We start from the raw sequence: 16,463 nt of genomic DNA on the forward strand, positions 1-16,463 counted from the left end.
CGGTTTTTTTATCAGAAAAAATTAAACACGATGTACACATAAATTAGTATATAATTTATTTGATTTAAAATTTTTATCACATCAACTTTACCAATGATATAATTTTTTTATTACGACAGTTTATTTACTAGTTTATTTGTTTTTATAAAAAAGAGTTATGTAAATATTATTAAATATTATTAAACAATTTTATTAAAAAACTTTTAGTGCAACAGCAAAGTAGCAGTATTATCAGTTGTAAGTAAACTTTGTTTAATGCGTTCAGCCCAAATAATTTTTTATAAACCTTTACAACTTTAATAACTGTGAACTCTTAATAAGATCATTTTTTGAAATAATAACTGTTGAAGAATAAGTTTAAAATAAATTAAAGCATATAAAGCTAGTCTGTAACAAGTCTGTAACTTTTTTCTCTTCCTTGCATTGTGAAAGTTAATTTATTTTCCATCACTTTTCTGTTTAGCAGTCCTGGCAACAAATTCTGATCACTCTGTAAGAAATTATGAAGATATGAAATAACCTTTAAATAAGTTTCTTTTAAAACAATAATCTCTTTTTAAGTTGATGAATTAAATAAAAAAACTTGTGATTATTTTAGTTGATTTATTTTAGTTAGAAAAAATTAAATTATTGCAGTTAAAAATACATATATAAAATTATAAGATGTAACGTTAAAAGGCGTTAAATCATGGAGATCCTGATAAGTTAAACTTATCGGAATATACACCACAGATGTTTTTGTGTCAAAACTTTATTCCGACTAACGGCGTTTCACTGCTCTCAAATAAATTTAAGAACAGATCTACGGAGTCTATAAAATATTAACACACATTAGAAAAAAAAAGCATGTATAATTATGTATAATGTTTATGTGGGTAGTAACTATAAACGAACTTTATGGTTTAAAAACAAAGTTTGGAATAAAAACATAAAAGTATAAAATTGTCTACAAAAATTAAAAATTTAATAAAAGTAGGTACTAACCTCAAAAAAGTCCCAAGAATAAGCAAGTTTTTAAAAATGAAAACTAAATTAAGTTGTGCAGAAATGTTACGTCATAATAAATTTAACAAAATAATCAATAATTTATGCAGCTTAAAAACATGAAGTATTAAACTTGTAAGTGTTTGTGATTGTATATGTACATGTTGTGAAATAAATAAGTACATAAGTAGACAGTAGCCGTTAGTCGGAATAAAGTTTTGACACAAAAACATCTGTGGTATATAAAACTATATATTATATTTGGTTAAAATTTTAGATGTAGTTGTTGGTTACAAACTACAAAATACATGTTTTTAAATTTCTAAGCGTAAAATAATTTTTATTAAAACATAAATATCTATCAACTTTATATTTTTAATTATAAATACCTTTTTTTCATAATATAATAGCTGCATTTTGGATAGAATTTTAAGTAAATTTCAAACAATTATGAACACTGACCAGGTTTTATTTAAAAGATAAGTTTTATTAAAGTTTTAATCTAAAACATACCCAATGCAACTTTTATTTTAAGATTACCTTCCAAATGTTTTTATTCGATTAATTTTAAGTTTATTCAAAATCGTTAAAAACAAATGTTAAAAGAACTTTGGTATAATATACACAAAGATTCCCATACGGTTTTATTTACAAAGAAACTTTTAATTATTCTAATATAAAAAAATTGATTAACTAATATAAAACTTTCTTAATAAACAAATCAAGCAAATTTGCAAAAAAAAAGAGCATTGAAAATTTAGATCGTTATGTTTATTTATCATACATATTTTAAATAGTAAGTTACCTTTATACAAAAAGAATAAATCTTAAACTAAGTTATAGCTGTTAAAATTTTTGTAGTAAACAACATTTAAATAACAAATATAAATGTACTTAAAAAATTAAATAAACAAAATAAATGATATTTAAAACATTAATGCTATAAACAAACAAAACAAACATCAGGTAGCAACATGCTCATCATACTTCGCAATCTTTCGATAGTAAACACGGTGTTACCGAAGTTCTGGAACATTCCGCACATGTAGTTCCACATCATCTGTTTAGTGTAGAAAAATAAACATAAAAAAAAGTAGGATATTTTAACTTTGTTTTTAAATCATCAACAATTAATTTTAATTTAAGAAATTGTATACAGATTATACCCTTCGTAAAAGTAGAGACCAGTGATTTGATCAAACTTAACTAAGGGAAAACTGATATGATTAAACGAAATGAACTGGGAAAGTAGATCTACTCAATTTTGTCAAAAATTAATTTAAGAAGTTACATGAGAGATTTCTTATTTTATTTAAATATCGACAAAAGTTTGTAGAAATTTTGAGTTTGAAAAAAAAAAAAAAGAAGATTTTTTGAACATTTACAATCAAACAAGAATATGGAATTAAGAAGAACTTTTTGGTTTCCGTGATAAACTAAAAGTTTTAAGCACAGCATTTATTACTAAAAACTAAATTAACTTCAGACTAAATATAATTATGAGATCGGCACTAAACAAAATTTAAAAAAGTTAACAACTTCTTCGTCTTCTTTTATTTTCTCTTCATTCTTTTCTTCGTCCTCATCCTCTTTATCCATTGGAACCTCGTCGTTTGCAGATGACGCGTTGCTTATGACGTCATTTACCGCGTAAGTGTCTGCTTCACCCTTCACTGACCTATAAATTCATTTGATTAACAAAGTTTCTACAAAGTTTACTAAGGTTTTGATGATAGAGAACTAACTGTTTAGAACAAACTAGTTTTACATAAGCATACGAAGAGTTTGTCATTTGTTGGGATATACCTTTTAATCAAAAAAATAATTTAAAATAATTTTAACATAAAATTTGTTTTAATTTCACAGATAGTTTGGAATAATTTTTTTAATTGACAAATGTAAAAGTTCTCAATGCAAACGCAGAGATTAATATTTATAATTAAAAAAACAAGTAGTCTTTAAAATTTTTAGAATTGTTTCAAAGCTTAACACATATCTTAAGAATAAAAAGCTTTATAACAGTTGTAAACAACTTAAGCACTCGTTGTTTTTTTTTTATATCAAAGGTAATTTTTTCCGACAAAATTTAAGCATAGATATCAATAAACTTAAATAAACGTTCTAAAGATGTTATAAAATTAATTTTCTTGGAACTTGCTTTCAAATAATGTAGTAAAAACGTCTGAAATTTTTTTTTTAAAACTAATAGAATAAAATATATTTATTAGAATTTATTTTTAATCATGAAAATATTTAGGTATTTCATAATAATAAAAACAAGCCTATAAAAGAAAGTACTAATCTGAATAGTTGTGTTGTAATAAATCAATTTAAAATGTTATATGACTTTTTAAATTTATTGTTTTTATATCAATTATTTGCATTTACTAATAAAAATTTCAATATCTAAAAAATCTTTAGTGTTTGTAAAAACAAATTTTAATAATAATTAAAAATAATAATAATTTTTAAATAAAAAAAAGAGGCAAATAATTTTTTTAACTTTAATAAATTGGATAAGTTACAATTTGAAAACTATTTCACACCTAATCACTCCTTGCTGTACCCAATAAACAATTTTCTTGCGGATTAAAGTCGGAGTTAGTTTTAAAATTTCACTCAGTTCACTCAACTTCCGTTTATCTAAAATGTATTGTAAAACTACTATAACCTTCATTAATTCACAAGTATACCTAGTTTATAAAAAGTTTATAATAAAACAAAATAAAGCTTTTTAATAAAAATATATTAAAAAAAATAATATATGAAATTTAACACATTTTAAACGATAAAGATGTAATTATCTAACAGCTGCTTTTGGACAGTGTTATACTCTTTTCAACATTTAAATTTAAAACGAACCATTATCATCGAAGCACGAAATAATTGAAGCGAGCATTGGGGTGACTTTGTAAGACTTTGTTACATTATCAGCAAATTCTAGCTCTAGCTCAACTAGTCCAATATTTTTCTTTATTTTTAATAAACGAGAAGGCTGTGAGAAATATACTTATTAAATACCTTGCATATTAAAGTAAACTTTAAAGTTCTATGTATTTAATAATAATAATAATAATAATAATAATAATAATAATAATAATAATAGTAATAATAATAATAATAATAATAATAATCATAATAATAATAATAATAATAATAATAATAATAATAATAATAATAATAATAATAATAATAATAATAATAAGAGTATATTCTAGGCCAGTAAACCTTAGAGTGTAAAAATGTGTAAAGAAATTACTGATAATTAGTAAAACATTTTTATGTAGTTAGCAGGGTTGCCACTCGTTTTTTCAAAAATTTTTCCAGGTTTTCCAAATTTTTTTTAAGTTTTTAAAAGTACACAATTTGGGTCTATTTTTAGTTAAAAGTGTCTAAGGTACAAAACTGTCTTAAATAGTAAAAAAACATTGAAAACATATGTAAAGTTATTTTAAATACGTTTTTAATAAAAAAAATTTTTGAAGATGACAAAAAAATCTTATTTATATGATAGATTTTTTGTGTCAAATCGAAATTTTACTATTAAAAATGTTAAAATTATTAAAAATTCCAGGTTTTTCCAGGTATTTTGATCAAAATTCCAGGTTTTTCCAGGGTTTTTTTCAAAATTTCTCAATTTCCAGGTTTTTACAGGTTATTTTTGCCTAAATTGTCGAATTCCAGGTTTTTCCAGGTTTCCAGGTAAAGTGGCAACCCTAAGTTAGTATTAACTATTTATTTTTATTTCTAATATTTAGCTTTATTAGTGCCTGAAAATAGTGTTTTATATAAAAAAATTTAAAATATTATAAAAATAATTAAACTTAATGTTATATACTTGAGGGCTTAGGGGGTGAATCACTTTTTTCACAATTTGATCTCTTTTTTTAGTTTTAACTAAGCTACATGTTGTTTTTTACACATTTTAAAATCTCAGAATAATATTTAAAAAATATATAATCTCAAAGTCGGAGACTACAATAGGTTTTTGATGGGAGGTGCAAACTAAAAAGGTAAAAAAAGACACTAAAAATTTATCTCCTCCTACGTTTTTTGAGATAATTATCTAAAACTTTTAAGAAGTTTTCCTTGCAATATTTAGAAAATTCTTTCAGAACAAAAAAAAACTATAAAAAACTACAAAAAAAATAAACAAAAAAAACTGTTTTTTTTGCTATTTTTGTCATAAAATTTTTAATTTTTAATCTTTTAAAATTTGATTCTAACATTTTTTTTAAATATTGCAAGAAACATTTCCTGAAATTTTGAGGTAATTACTTCAAAAAACATAGGAGGAGGTAGATTTTTAGTAATTTCTAGTTATTTACTGTTTTAGTTTAAGTCTCCCATAAGGAATCTATTGTATTCTCCGACTTTGACCAGCTATATCTCAAAAGTTATTTTGGGTTTTAAAATCTATACAAATAGTTATAGTTGCAACTTCCTGAAAGTGCTATTTCAAAAACAATATTTAATAAAAAGAACATTTAAACTTACTTGCGTTGTTTAGTATGTTTAAAAAAAAGTTCAATAAATTACTGAGCCGTTTTTTAAACAAAAAAATACTATTCATGTATCAAAAGTTTATCTATAACAAATAAGGAGCAATGTTTAAAATTTGTCTAAAAGTGCAGTTTTCAATATCAAACATAAATAAAAAACTATTCAAGGTAGGTTGAGGTAAATACTTATCAAATAGAAAATGCATGTAAGTTAATTGCCTTCTTAATTATTTTTTTAGTCTTTTGTTACTTCTAATATAAAATCAATTACAACAAAATACTTAAATTATTGAATATAGTTGGAAAATCTTTTATAAACTGTGTAAAAGTGCATTGAACTTAAAAATTAACCTTTTGTTTAGTGAATTCTTCCTTAAATATATCAAATGATTTTTGTATTTTTTCAGGTAATTCAAGTTCACTGTCTTGCATTTGGGGCCAAAACTCTTCAGAAATTACAAACGGTCTTGACACTACACTATCCTTTAAAAAAATTGTGTTTGTTAAAACAAAAAAGCTAAGCTATGAAAGAAATCAAAATCATGAATTTTAATATTTAATAAAATTAAAGCAGTGTTTAAAAGTTGTTTACCAAATTATGTTTAATATAATTCAAAAATTGCTTACTTCATTTTGAGCTTTATCACTTTTTTCATAGTTACTGAAAATTCGTTTGCTGTCTGCAAAGTCCTGAAAAACAAAGGAAAAGTTAGTCGGAATTCAATAAAAAATATTTTTGTAGTAAGGCTAAACTATTTTGTATAAACTATGCGAAAGTTATGTTTTGTGAGATAGCGTAATTTTTATAGTTAAATCTTAAATTGTTATTATTTAATTGCGTCAATTATCCCGAATGACCCTCAAAAAGGTATTTAAGCACGTTTTGTTTGACTTATACATGTTCTTTGTGACTATGTCTGCCTAATAAGGATAAAACCAAGTATTGATATTTGTACGTTTTAGTTTAGTGATGATGTTTTTTTTTTGCTATCTACTTTTGATATTTGTATTATAATGTTTAATAAAGAACGGATTTTAACTGGATTTTAGAAAACTTAAATTTTTTCACGACTTTCAGATCACTTAAAATTTTAAAAAATTCATAAAAAAATGAAAAAAAGCACTAAAGTAGTTTCAAACTACAAAAATATATTGTATAATGAATACTAAATACTCAGAAAAGCTGAGATTATTAAAATATTTGTTAATTTTTAGAAGTGATAACAAATGTTCAGTCCCAAATCTTTCTAGTTTAACTTAGATAGATACTAAACAGGTGTCAAGATAGGTGATAACAAAAGGGTAGCTACAATGTAGAATTCGCTTTTGAAACGCTTATTAAAACTAGCATACCGAAAAGCGCTTTGATAGATAACGCTGAAGTCTAATGAAGCAGAGTAAAAAATCATAACAAACATCACGAACCTTGAACATGACGGAGCATTTGCTGACTTCTTCTTCGCCAAATCTGATCTTAAACAGTTCTAAATTTCTAATTTCAGCGGCTTCGTCTTCCCCGTTAAACCAAGCCTGTTGCAGTCTTTTACTGACCAATTTCTGTGTGTGAGTAAAAAAAAAGTTATTTTTAAAAGTGCGAATTTGATTTTTTCGGAAAATATATATTGCAAAGCAATTTTTAGATCATGCGTAACTCAAAAGGATAAAAAATTATTGTTTTAAGTATTTTAATTTATTTATTTCATTTTAATTTAATATAAGGCTGAAATTCTTTTTGAATTAGCGCAATAAAACTACAAACTTTTTACTTTTAAAGTATTGGAACTTAATGAGCTAAATTTGTAATTAGAATAAACTAGACAACAATTTTTTCATGAGGACAGTTAGAATGTAACCTAACTTAAGAGCAATACAAAACATTTAAAATATTTAAAGTGTAATTTATGTAAATTTTAAAATGTATAAATTTCAAAAAACAATCAATGTATTTGATAAATTGCATAATTAGTTTTCACAAACTAAAAATTTCATACTTGATACTCTTTGATAAACTTTTCCTTGCTTCCGTACATACTGATAAACAGCGAAACTATATCTTGTTCCCTTGTATTGTACACAGATGACACTGTAATAATATTTCAAAAATATAATATTGAGTTTAAAAAACTGTCATTAAATAAATTGTTACTGAGCAAAATTATTGTTCATACATTCTTAAAGATGATTAACTAGTACAAAAATGCAATTTTAAAAACTAAACCTTAAAATTTCTTAAAACTAAAACTGTTCTTAAAAACTTATAAAAATCGTTAGCTATGACTTTTCTACCATTTTATGCAGGGTTGCCAAAAATTTTTTGTAAATTTCTTCCAGATTTTCTGAAAATCTTCCACGTTTTTAAAAACAAGTTTTAGGTCTATTTCAAGTATAAAGTTAAATTAAAGGTAAAACCTGTTTCTAATAATATAAGAACATTAAAAAAATACTGTAAAGCTTCTTTAAATGTGTTTTTTAATGAAAAAAAAATAAATGATAATTTTTTTTTGTCCATATGATAAAATTTTTGTACCTAATCCAAGTTTTGTTACTTAATATGTAAAACCAGTTTAAAACTCTTTGTTTTTTAGTGATTTTTGGTCGAAAGTTCAGATTTGTTTCAAAATTTCTCAAATTCCAGATTTTTTCGCCTAAATTGTTAAATTCTAGATTATTCAAGGACTCCAGGTCTTTTAGCATAACCGTTAATGAATTTATTTACTATTACACTATAGTATATATAATTTTATTTTGTTCAACTTTTAGTGTTTTCAAATCATTGATAAGTAATGCTAATTTTTATTTCTAAAGCAAAACAAGGTTAACAAGTTTTATAAGAAGAAAAACTCAAAGGTATTAATACTAAACTGTTTTAAGTTGTTTTTTTTTTATACTTCTGAATAAAAATTAAAAACTTAATTATTTTTAAAATATTTTTAACAAAGAATTTTAAAAACGACCCAATTATTTTATAAAAAAATTAATATGATCCTAAAAGCTAGTTTAAATTAGAACTGTTTTCTGACTAAATTTTAAACACGGTTATAAAACGAAATAAAATCAATAACGTAGTAAAAAACTGATTAGTTTTTAACATACTAATTTCAATCAAATAATAACTAAACCATCACTTAACAGAAAAAAAAAACAATTTTAGCCTAGAAATATAAAACTATTAAAACTTAAAAATTACTTTGAAAGATCTATTTATTAAATATCTAAGTAGATAATATGATAATAAAATATTAAAATAAAAAAAAACTATCAAACATTTTTAATTACAGGAATGAGCCTTCTTTTCTTATCATAAAGATGACACTACCTAAAAGTCATAGCAAAAATATATTTTAGACTTTGTTTACAGGTTGTAATAAAACATAGTATTATTGTGTCCTATATATACATAAAACAAAAAAGTATTCTAAATTACTAAAGTGATTTTTTAAGTATTAAAATTACTTTAAATAAAAATTTATTATCAAAAGATAATAGGCAATAAAACATCTATTTATACTATTAAGCAATGAAACAAAAGTTGCGATAGTATTTTTTATAAAAAAAAAAAGCCTTTGATTTTAATCTGCTAAGCAATACACTGATTTACACTGATAAATATACACTGATAATACACTGAATAATACACTGAATAATACACTGATAAAACCAGACCTTTCAACGGATCCGACTCTCTTGGATCAGGGTTCCAGTCAAAAGGGGATACCGAGACTTTTTGGTGCCACCAGCTTTGCTTGGGACCTGTTTTGTTCTCTTGAACTTGATTGGTCAGCTCGATGGCCAAATCTCCTTTTTCGCCTTCCGATTGGTTCAAAAGGTCGTTCATAATCTGCTTCACCGAATCAGGTCTGTTTCTGAAATTAAAAAACAATGTTTGTCTACTTAAAAAGTAAATAAAACATATTTCAAACATATATAGAACAATAAAAATAACTTAGTTGTAGAATATTTGTTATCATTCTATAATGTCCAACAAAAAAATTTTAAACATAGAAAAGCTAACATATGTTAATATTACCTAAAATTAATCACAATGTGTTAATAAAAGCTTCACCTAGCAATAAAACTTATACATTTGCAAATAATCTCACAATTAATGGTAATAATGATATTTAGGTATCTTTTTAACTTAAAGTGTACAGCTTTTATCATTTTTCATGATAGTTTATAACAGGGTTTTCCATATGGGGTCAATATTCTGCATTTGGGCTAAAAACAATGATACATACTTTTTTTTATAAAAAAATATTTCCAAAGTCGGCATAACCTACTCGATTACCCTATTGTTTTGGTAGGAACGGGTCTAAATTGCACGAGGGGACTAAATTGCACGGTAACAAAATTGCACTAGTGCACAAAATTGCATGAAGCCAAATTTGCACGAAGACGATTTTGCACGAGAGTAAAAAAACAAAAAAAAAAAAGTTACTGACTGAGGGTGAGAGTTAGAGTTTACAGTAATAGTAAAAATATAAAATTACTAATAATAATTATTATTACAAAAAAAATTATAAAAAAAAAAAAAACTATCGATCAAGGGTAAGGACTAAGAGTAACAGTGATAGTAAAAAAAAAAGTTAAAATAAAAAAATTTGAAAAAAAAATTAAAATAAAATTATAAAAAAACAACTAAAAAAATTACTTACCGACGGAGGGTAAGGGTTAGGGGTAACAGTGATAGTTAAAAAAAAACTAAATAAAAAAAAAATAATAATAATTCTTCAGAAATTAAAAAAAATAATAATAGTTTGTGGAAAAATTCCTCCGTGCAAAATTGTCTGCTCGTGCAAAAGTGTCTTCGTGCAATTTTATATTCGTGCAATTTTGTGCCCTCGGGCAAAATAGTCTTCAAGAAAAAGTATCTCCGTGCAATTTTGTACGCTCTTGCAAATTAGACAGCTACTTATTTAGAGCAAAGAGAAGCAATGGATACATTACATAGTGATAGATCGGTAAGCTATAGATTTGTCTCGATAAGAGTACCCGACGTGGTGTCTATTGTAACCAATCTAAATTGCTAGGGGTAATTAAATGGGGATAGATATTTTTAGATAAAATAAATACATCTAAGATACTTAAAAGTCAACAAAAGTTTATTTACAAATATAAAATAGTCACACGACACACTAACTAAAACTACAATTGAACACAAGTAACAAGAAGTATCTTAAACTAAAGAAAACGAAGTATTTCAGACTTAAACTTAAACATTTATTAATACAACATTTTGAGCTTTACCAAACACCTGATACTGCTACTGCTACTGCAAGTAAATGCAAGTAAAATTCCGTTTTATAAGCACTGAAATAAATGTAACTCCTTTAAAGTAAACAATATTGTTTATTGTTTTAGAAAATTGTTTTAAGAGTTATAAAAATTGTTTTGGAAAAGCTTGTTTTGAAAATAATGAAAAATGTTTTGGAAAAGCTTTTATTGTTACAAAAAATTCCATATTTATTCACAAGCTTTAAAATACTAAAATGAAATGTTAGTTTCATTACAGATTATATAGCTAAAAAAAGTATAGAAATTTACCAAGTACTAAGAGGTATGAAACTTTTAATAAAGTTATTTTAAGATCTGTTACAAGATAATGAAAAAAAAAACAATAAATTTTATATAATTTAGCATTATAAGTGTAAATTGTAAAAAAAAAGCATTTAAATTTAAAACTAAGGTGTAAAAAGATTTAATTTGAATAAATCAATAAGCAATTTAATTCAGAATAAATTATTAATAATTCTACTTTAAACAGAACAATTGATAATAATATTTATTACCTAAGCAATAGAAAGTTAAAAAGATATAACTGTATTGAAGACTTATATAAGACTATATTTTGAAGTTAGTAATAGTTTCTTAGAAAAGTTGGCCCGTTTTTTGTAACAGGCTCACTACTCCTGAAATTAGAAAAAGCTTATTTGAACTTTAAAGTTTTCTTTTTGTTTGAAGTGCACAGGAACTTCGTGCTGTTATACTTTTACTTTTCTAAAAGACTTAACGAAGTATTTCTAAGTTTTAATCATATTAAAACAAATAAAACTTTGTCTTGATTTCATCCATAATCATTCATAACTTTTCAAAAATTTTATCATATAACAACTATACTTTTAAATGTTTTAAAAACTAAAGCTATTTTATTAAACAACATCATAATTAGTTTAAAACAAACTAACTAACTTGAGATATTTTTGCATAGGTTCCAGCACAATTTCAAGCACAACTCCTGATGGATCAAGATTTCTTAACGCCTTAACAGTAGAAATGTATACTTGAATAATGAACTGCGTTTTTGTACCTGTACGAAGTCATAAATTTAAGCGCTTTTTAAACAAATAGTTCTCGTAACACCGGTTATGAAAGGCATGCAAAAAAAAACTACTTTATTCTAACTTACAAAGTATTTATTTAAATTTTTTTGTAAAACTCAACACAATAGAAAAAAATGTTTGTTTATCATTTACAGCTTTTGTTGGTTTTAAATAATAATTAACTCAAAAAAATATTTTTAACAAAACCTATTAAAAACTTCTATGATAAGATGTAGCTAATATTTTATTGTGGGTATTCCAGGGGTCAATTTTAAACTTAAGTATGATTTGTAATTATGACTATCTACTTATCGACGGAAAAAAAATTAACGAACCTGGATGTAAAACTCGTTTGTTTATGTCTTCTGTGAGAGTTTTAATTAGCAACGGTCGCAATCCGGTGTATTCTAGACAAAGTTTTACATCTTCAACGGCGTTTTCAGTTTCTGGGTAGCCTGCAAACTGATGTGTAAAATAGAACTGAACAACTTAGTGATAAGTTTAGAAAAGTATTTAACTTTGCTTTGGGCAGACAGTTGCATTTTTTGAACGCCTCAGTTTATAATTTTAGAACATGTCTACAATTTCTAAATAAAAGTACGCCTTTTAACTTATACATTAAAATATTTTTTAATAACTCATAAAAACTTTCTTTATGACTTTAAATTTGAAGACCTAATAAAATATAAATTGTTTTAAAGTATAAACTGATAATTTTTCTATATTTTTAAATTGTCTTTGTAAACTATTCAATCCAATTTTGCATATAAAGTAAAAATTAATTTAACTAAGAGTAAACATTACGAACTCACCTAAAATGATAGTCAGAAATTCTTTTATCCTTATACGTGTAAAGCAGTTATACAAGATAAAGTTGAGTTGTTTTTTCAGTATTTCATAGCTAAGCAGGGACATCTCTTCATCTAAACAGTTACTTTGCTTATACAAATTTTGGTTGTAATTAAACTCGATATTAGATTTAGAAGGCAAGTATGATGAACTTGGTTTGTAATGAGCTGTAATATACTGTAAGAACGGAATGAGTTTTTCGTCTCTGACCTATGAAGTATTTCAAATTTTATTTAAACAAACATATAAACAATTTTAAACATGTCAGATAATATAAAATATAATACTCAATAAGTTATGTAGTAAAAAAAATCTTATTTTCAATTATTCATCTATAAAGTGAAATAATTATATTCTTTAAGTAGGTTCTTAATTAGGATAAAAATAAGTAAATAACACTAAAATTGTCTTATTTTATTGTTTACTAATTTAAAAATTTAAAAGCTATAAAAGAAATCTCTTATTAAGCAAATTCAACTACGATTAAATTACGTAGTTTGATAAGAACGTTTTAATTCATTAAGCTGTGCTATTAATAACAGTAATAAAATAAAATAAAAATGCTAAACAACTTTTTCTTAAATTTCAAAAAAGAGATAAAGGGTATAAATCCACCAGGTGCTTTTTTGTAGAGTTTCATCTTAGCTATCGAATAAGTTTTAGTAGCTTTTAAATATAAGGGATGAAAGTCAGTGACTTCAATAGGTTGTCTGTAGAAGCCATAAACCAAAACAGCAAAAAAGTTTCGGTTATCTCCTTACTTATTTTTTTAACTTAACAGTTTTTAATTTTATAAAATTATTCAATTACATAAATACATTTTTTTCAAAAAAAAATAACAATAATAATGATAATAGTAATAATAATTATAATAATAACAATTTAATTAATACTTTAAACAATTAAGACAGTCTTTTTTTTAATCTAAAATCTACATTTAGTAATATTTCAAAAATTTCAATTTTTCATTATTATCTATTAATAAAAATTTGAGCTTTCTGGTTCAAAAAAAAAAGATAAGACTTATAGTGAATTTTTTTATATAGAGAAAACTGACAAAAAAAATTGTAATCTGCACCTTTTTGTTCATATTTTAAACAGAAATAACTATATATCAAAAGTTGATTAACATTTTAATAATATTTAACAAAAGACTTATGAATTATGCTTTAAGATTTCATATAAAACAAATATTTTTTTTAACAAACTCTTTACAACCTTCCTATTCCCTAAATTTCTAAAAACAATTTGTATTTTTTAATAATATATTTTTGTTAGCTTTGACCTTTTTTAAATTTAAACTGAAGAAAAAAGCATACTAGTATGTGCAGTTTAAAGAAAATAAATAAACAACAATACCCATTTCTTAAGTAAAAACTAAACAAAATAAGTTACTTTATTAATAAAACAGTTTTCAAATCCCACTAGTCGTTCATCATGTTCTTTACAGCAGCTTGCTTTTATAAATTCTTCAATGGGACCAACTATAATTGGCATTATAAAGTGAAAATTAAAAACTTCATCTGCTAAAAACTTGCACTGAAATCTATTTGAAAAAAGAAGTATGAATGTCTGAATTATTTAAGATGTTTTTCAGAATTAAAAGTAACACTGGATTTACAGCCTAAAAATTTTAAGCTTGTATAACTTTAGCTTTAAAATAAAACTTCTAAGAATTTTGTACAACTTCATATACTATTAATACAACTGTTTTCAAATTTCTTATGCATGTAATACTTTATTAAGAATAAAATAAATTTCACTACATTGAACTAAATATACAAGAAGAACATTTTTTCAACAAGCAAATTAAAATTAAGCTTGAAAGAATGGTCAACAAAAGAGATATCAATAAGACATTGATACTTTACAAGTAAAATGAAACAACAATGCTAATTAATAGAAGAAAATGCTAAAAAAAATAATTGGTAAAGGAGCTTAGTACCGATGTAAAAACGTCCTATTAAAAAAACAAATTACAATAAAATTATAAAATCAAATGAATTGTACGCTTAGCGTATTTTAAATTACTCTTAATTATTTGACTTACATATGTTTTGTAATAGTGTCTTTTGCAATACAAGTTACAAAATGACGTTTTGAAATCAAATCATTTTCAGGTCTTTTAAGTCCTGAACTTTCTTCAATCAATTGTGGACTTTGATCTAAGTTCAAATTAGTTTCTTCCAAATAGTACTATAAAGTTTAACATTTAAAGTATGAATTCTTTTGCTTAACATTAAATCACACTATTTTTTGCATTGGAAATAATCTATAAGCAAAAAGTATATACTTACTTAGAAATCAATTTAACCTAACACTTAAACTTACATTAAGTATATACAAAAATAAGTCTTTTAGTTGAGCTTTCAAAGAGTCAAACAACTCCAATTTTAATGTAGATGACAATTTCAGAACAAATTTACTAAATAGTTTTTCACTTCCAGGACTACCATCAATATATTTTTTCCACCTTGAAAATTTCTTTCTTTGTTAATTAATAAAAAAAGTCTTGATTAAAAATGGATTATTTTTTTGTTTAAGTACTTACTGCTAGATGGTTTTGTAAAATGTATTTATTCGTACATAAAAATCTTTAAAAATTTACAGTTAAATTATGTTTAATAAGTGATCTAATTAGATAGGGTATGAATTTTTTTAATTAATTTAAATAATTTTTTTTTAATAAAAAAAATTAAAACAAAAACTAAGCACTAACTTATAATCAAGTAAAAAATAACCCTAATTGTCTAAAACATATCTTGTAAATTTAAATAGGTAAGTAACATCTTTTTCTTAAAATTATTCTTAAAAACATATTTTTGATTACATAATTTCTAACTTATAATCTTAATATAACTTATTTAATGTTTTCTTAACTTTAAACTTAAAACAAGCAAATATACAGGAAACTCAAATAAGTATTAATAAAAAATAAAAATTTTTAGTATGAAAAGAACTAAGTACAAAAAAAGTTAACAAGTAAATTTTGATGATTTTATTCACTTGTGAACTGTTTTAAAACTATATCTTTGTTCTTTATAAAACAGTTAAATTATTTTAAGTATGATCAACTTATAACTAAAAATCAGTTTTGTTTTATCAATTTGATTTAACTTTAACTGTTTATTCAGTAGAATGATTCTTGCTTGTTTTGTAACAAGTAATAAGCTTTTTAACAAGTTTTTGTAACTTATTTTGTAATAAGTAACAAGCTTTGCAGCTAACAAGTCTTACTTGTTTTGAAAAGAATTTATTAGGCCAAAGGAATTGACACAATTAAAGTGGTCGTCTTTCAAAGTTCTTTTGAGAGCAGGTAGTAGATTTGTCTATTTAATAAGTTTGTTTAAAACCAACAAGTACCAAAACATTAGGTTTATTTTTTCAGATATAAAGCTATTTTTAAATTTATTATTTTGAGAATTTGTAAACAACATAATCTATTGAAGTAAGAGTATTAAAAAATTAAGTATACACTAGGTTATAATTTTTTTTTGTAAGAATTTAAGCTAGCAACAATAAAACCTGCAAATCAGCATCATAATGTACAAGTAATATTTCTGAATACAATGAAAGCTTGTTTAAAGTTTGTAACCCTTTAATAAGTTGATTCACATCATCAGGTAAAACTATTTGAGCTAAAGCAGTTGTCATTTTATTCAATCTATAAAATAACATCATATTATAACACTTTAATACACTGACAAAAAGAAACACAGAAATGCAGACAAACATAATTTTTGTAAAGTAAAATTATAGTTAAATAGTTTTAGTAAAAAAGTGTTTATAAAAATTGTCTAACAGTTTA

At 23.9% G+C, this 16,463-nt stretch overlaps 1 protein-coding gene across 2 annotated transcripts; it reads right to left on the bottom strand.

Moving 5' to 3' along the window:
• Positions 1 to 133: 133 nt before the first annotated feature.
• On the bottom strand, positions 134 to 16,314 carry LOC145842400 (anaphase-promoting complex subunit 2-like). Of its 2 annotated transcripts, XM_082949832.1 has the most exons (19): positions 16,181 to 16,314; positions 15,893 to 15,984; positions 14,987 to 15,128; positions 14,706 to 14,851; positions 14,051 to 14,201; positions 12,808 to 12,865; positions 12,619 to 12,729; positions 12,142 to 12,261; positions 11,676 to 11,793; positions 9,150 to 9,349; positions 7,478 to 7,569; positions 6,912 to 7,043; positions 6,114 to 6,176; positions 5,838 to 5,969; positions 3,847 to 3,979; positions 3,531 to 3,627; positions 2,524 to 2,662; positions 1,946 to 2,044; positions 134 to 490 (listed from the first exon to the last, which is right to left on the bottom strand). In XM_082949832.1, exons 1-19 carry the CDS (start codon positions 16,307 to 16,309, stop codon positions 383 to 385), a joined length of 2,262 nt encoding a protein of 753 aa, XP_082805958.1. In that variant the 5' UTR covers positions 16,310 to 16,314; the 3' UTR covers positions 134 to 382. The 2 variants fall into 2 exon arrangements, with proteins under 2 accessions (XP_082805958.1, XP_082805957.1); XM_082949831.1 differs by having other exon boundaries at positions 12,619 to 12,865.
• Between the last annotated feature and the right edge of the window lie 149 nt (positions 16,315 to 16,463).

The sequence above is a fragment of the Thalia democratica genome, chromosome 8 (genome assembly GCF_965202585.1).
Source record: "Thalia democratica chromosome 8, ktThaDemo2.hap1.1, whole genome shotgun sequence".
NCBI lineage: Eukaryota > Metazoa > Chordata > Thaliacea > Salpida > Salpidae > Thalia > Thalia democratica.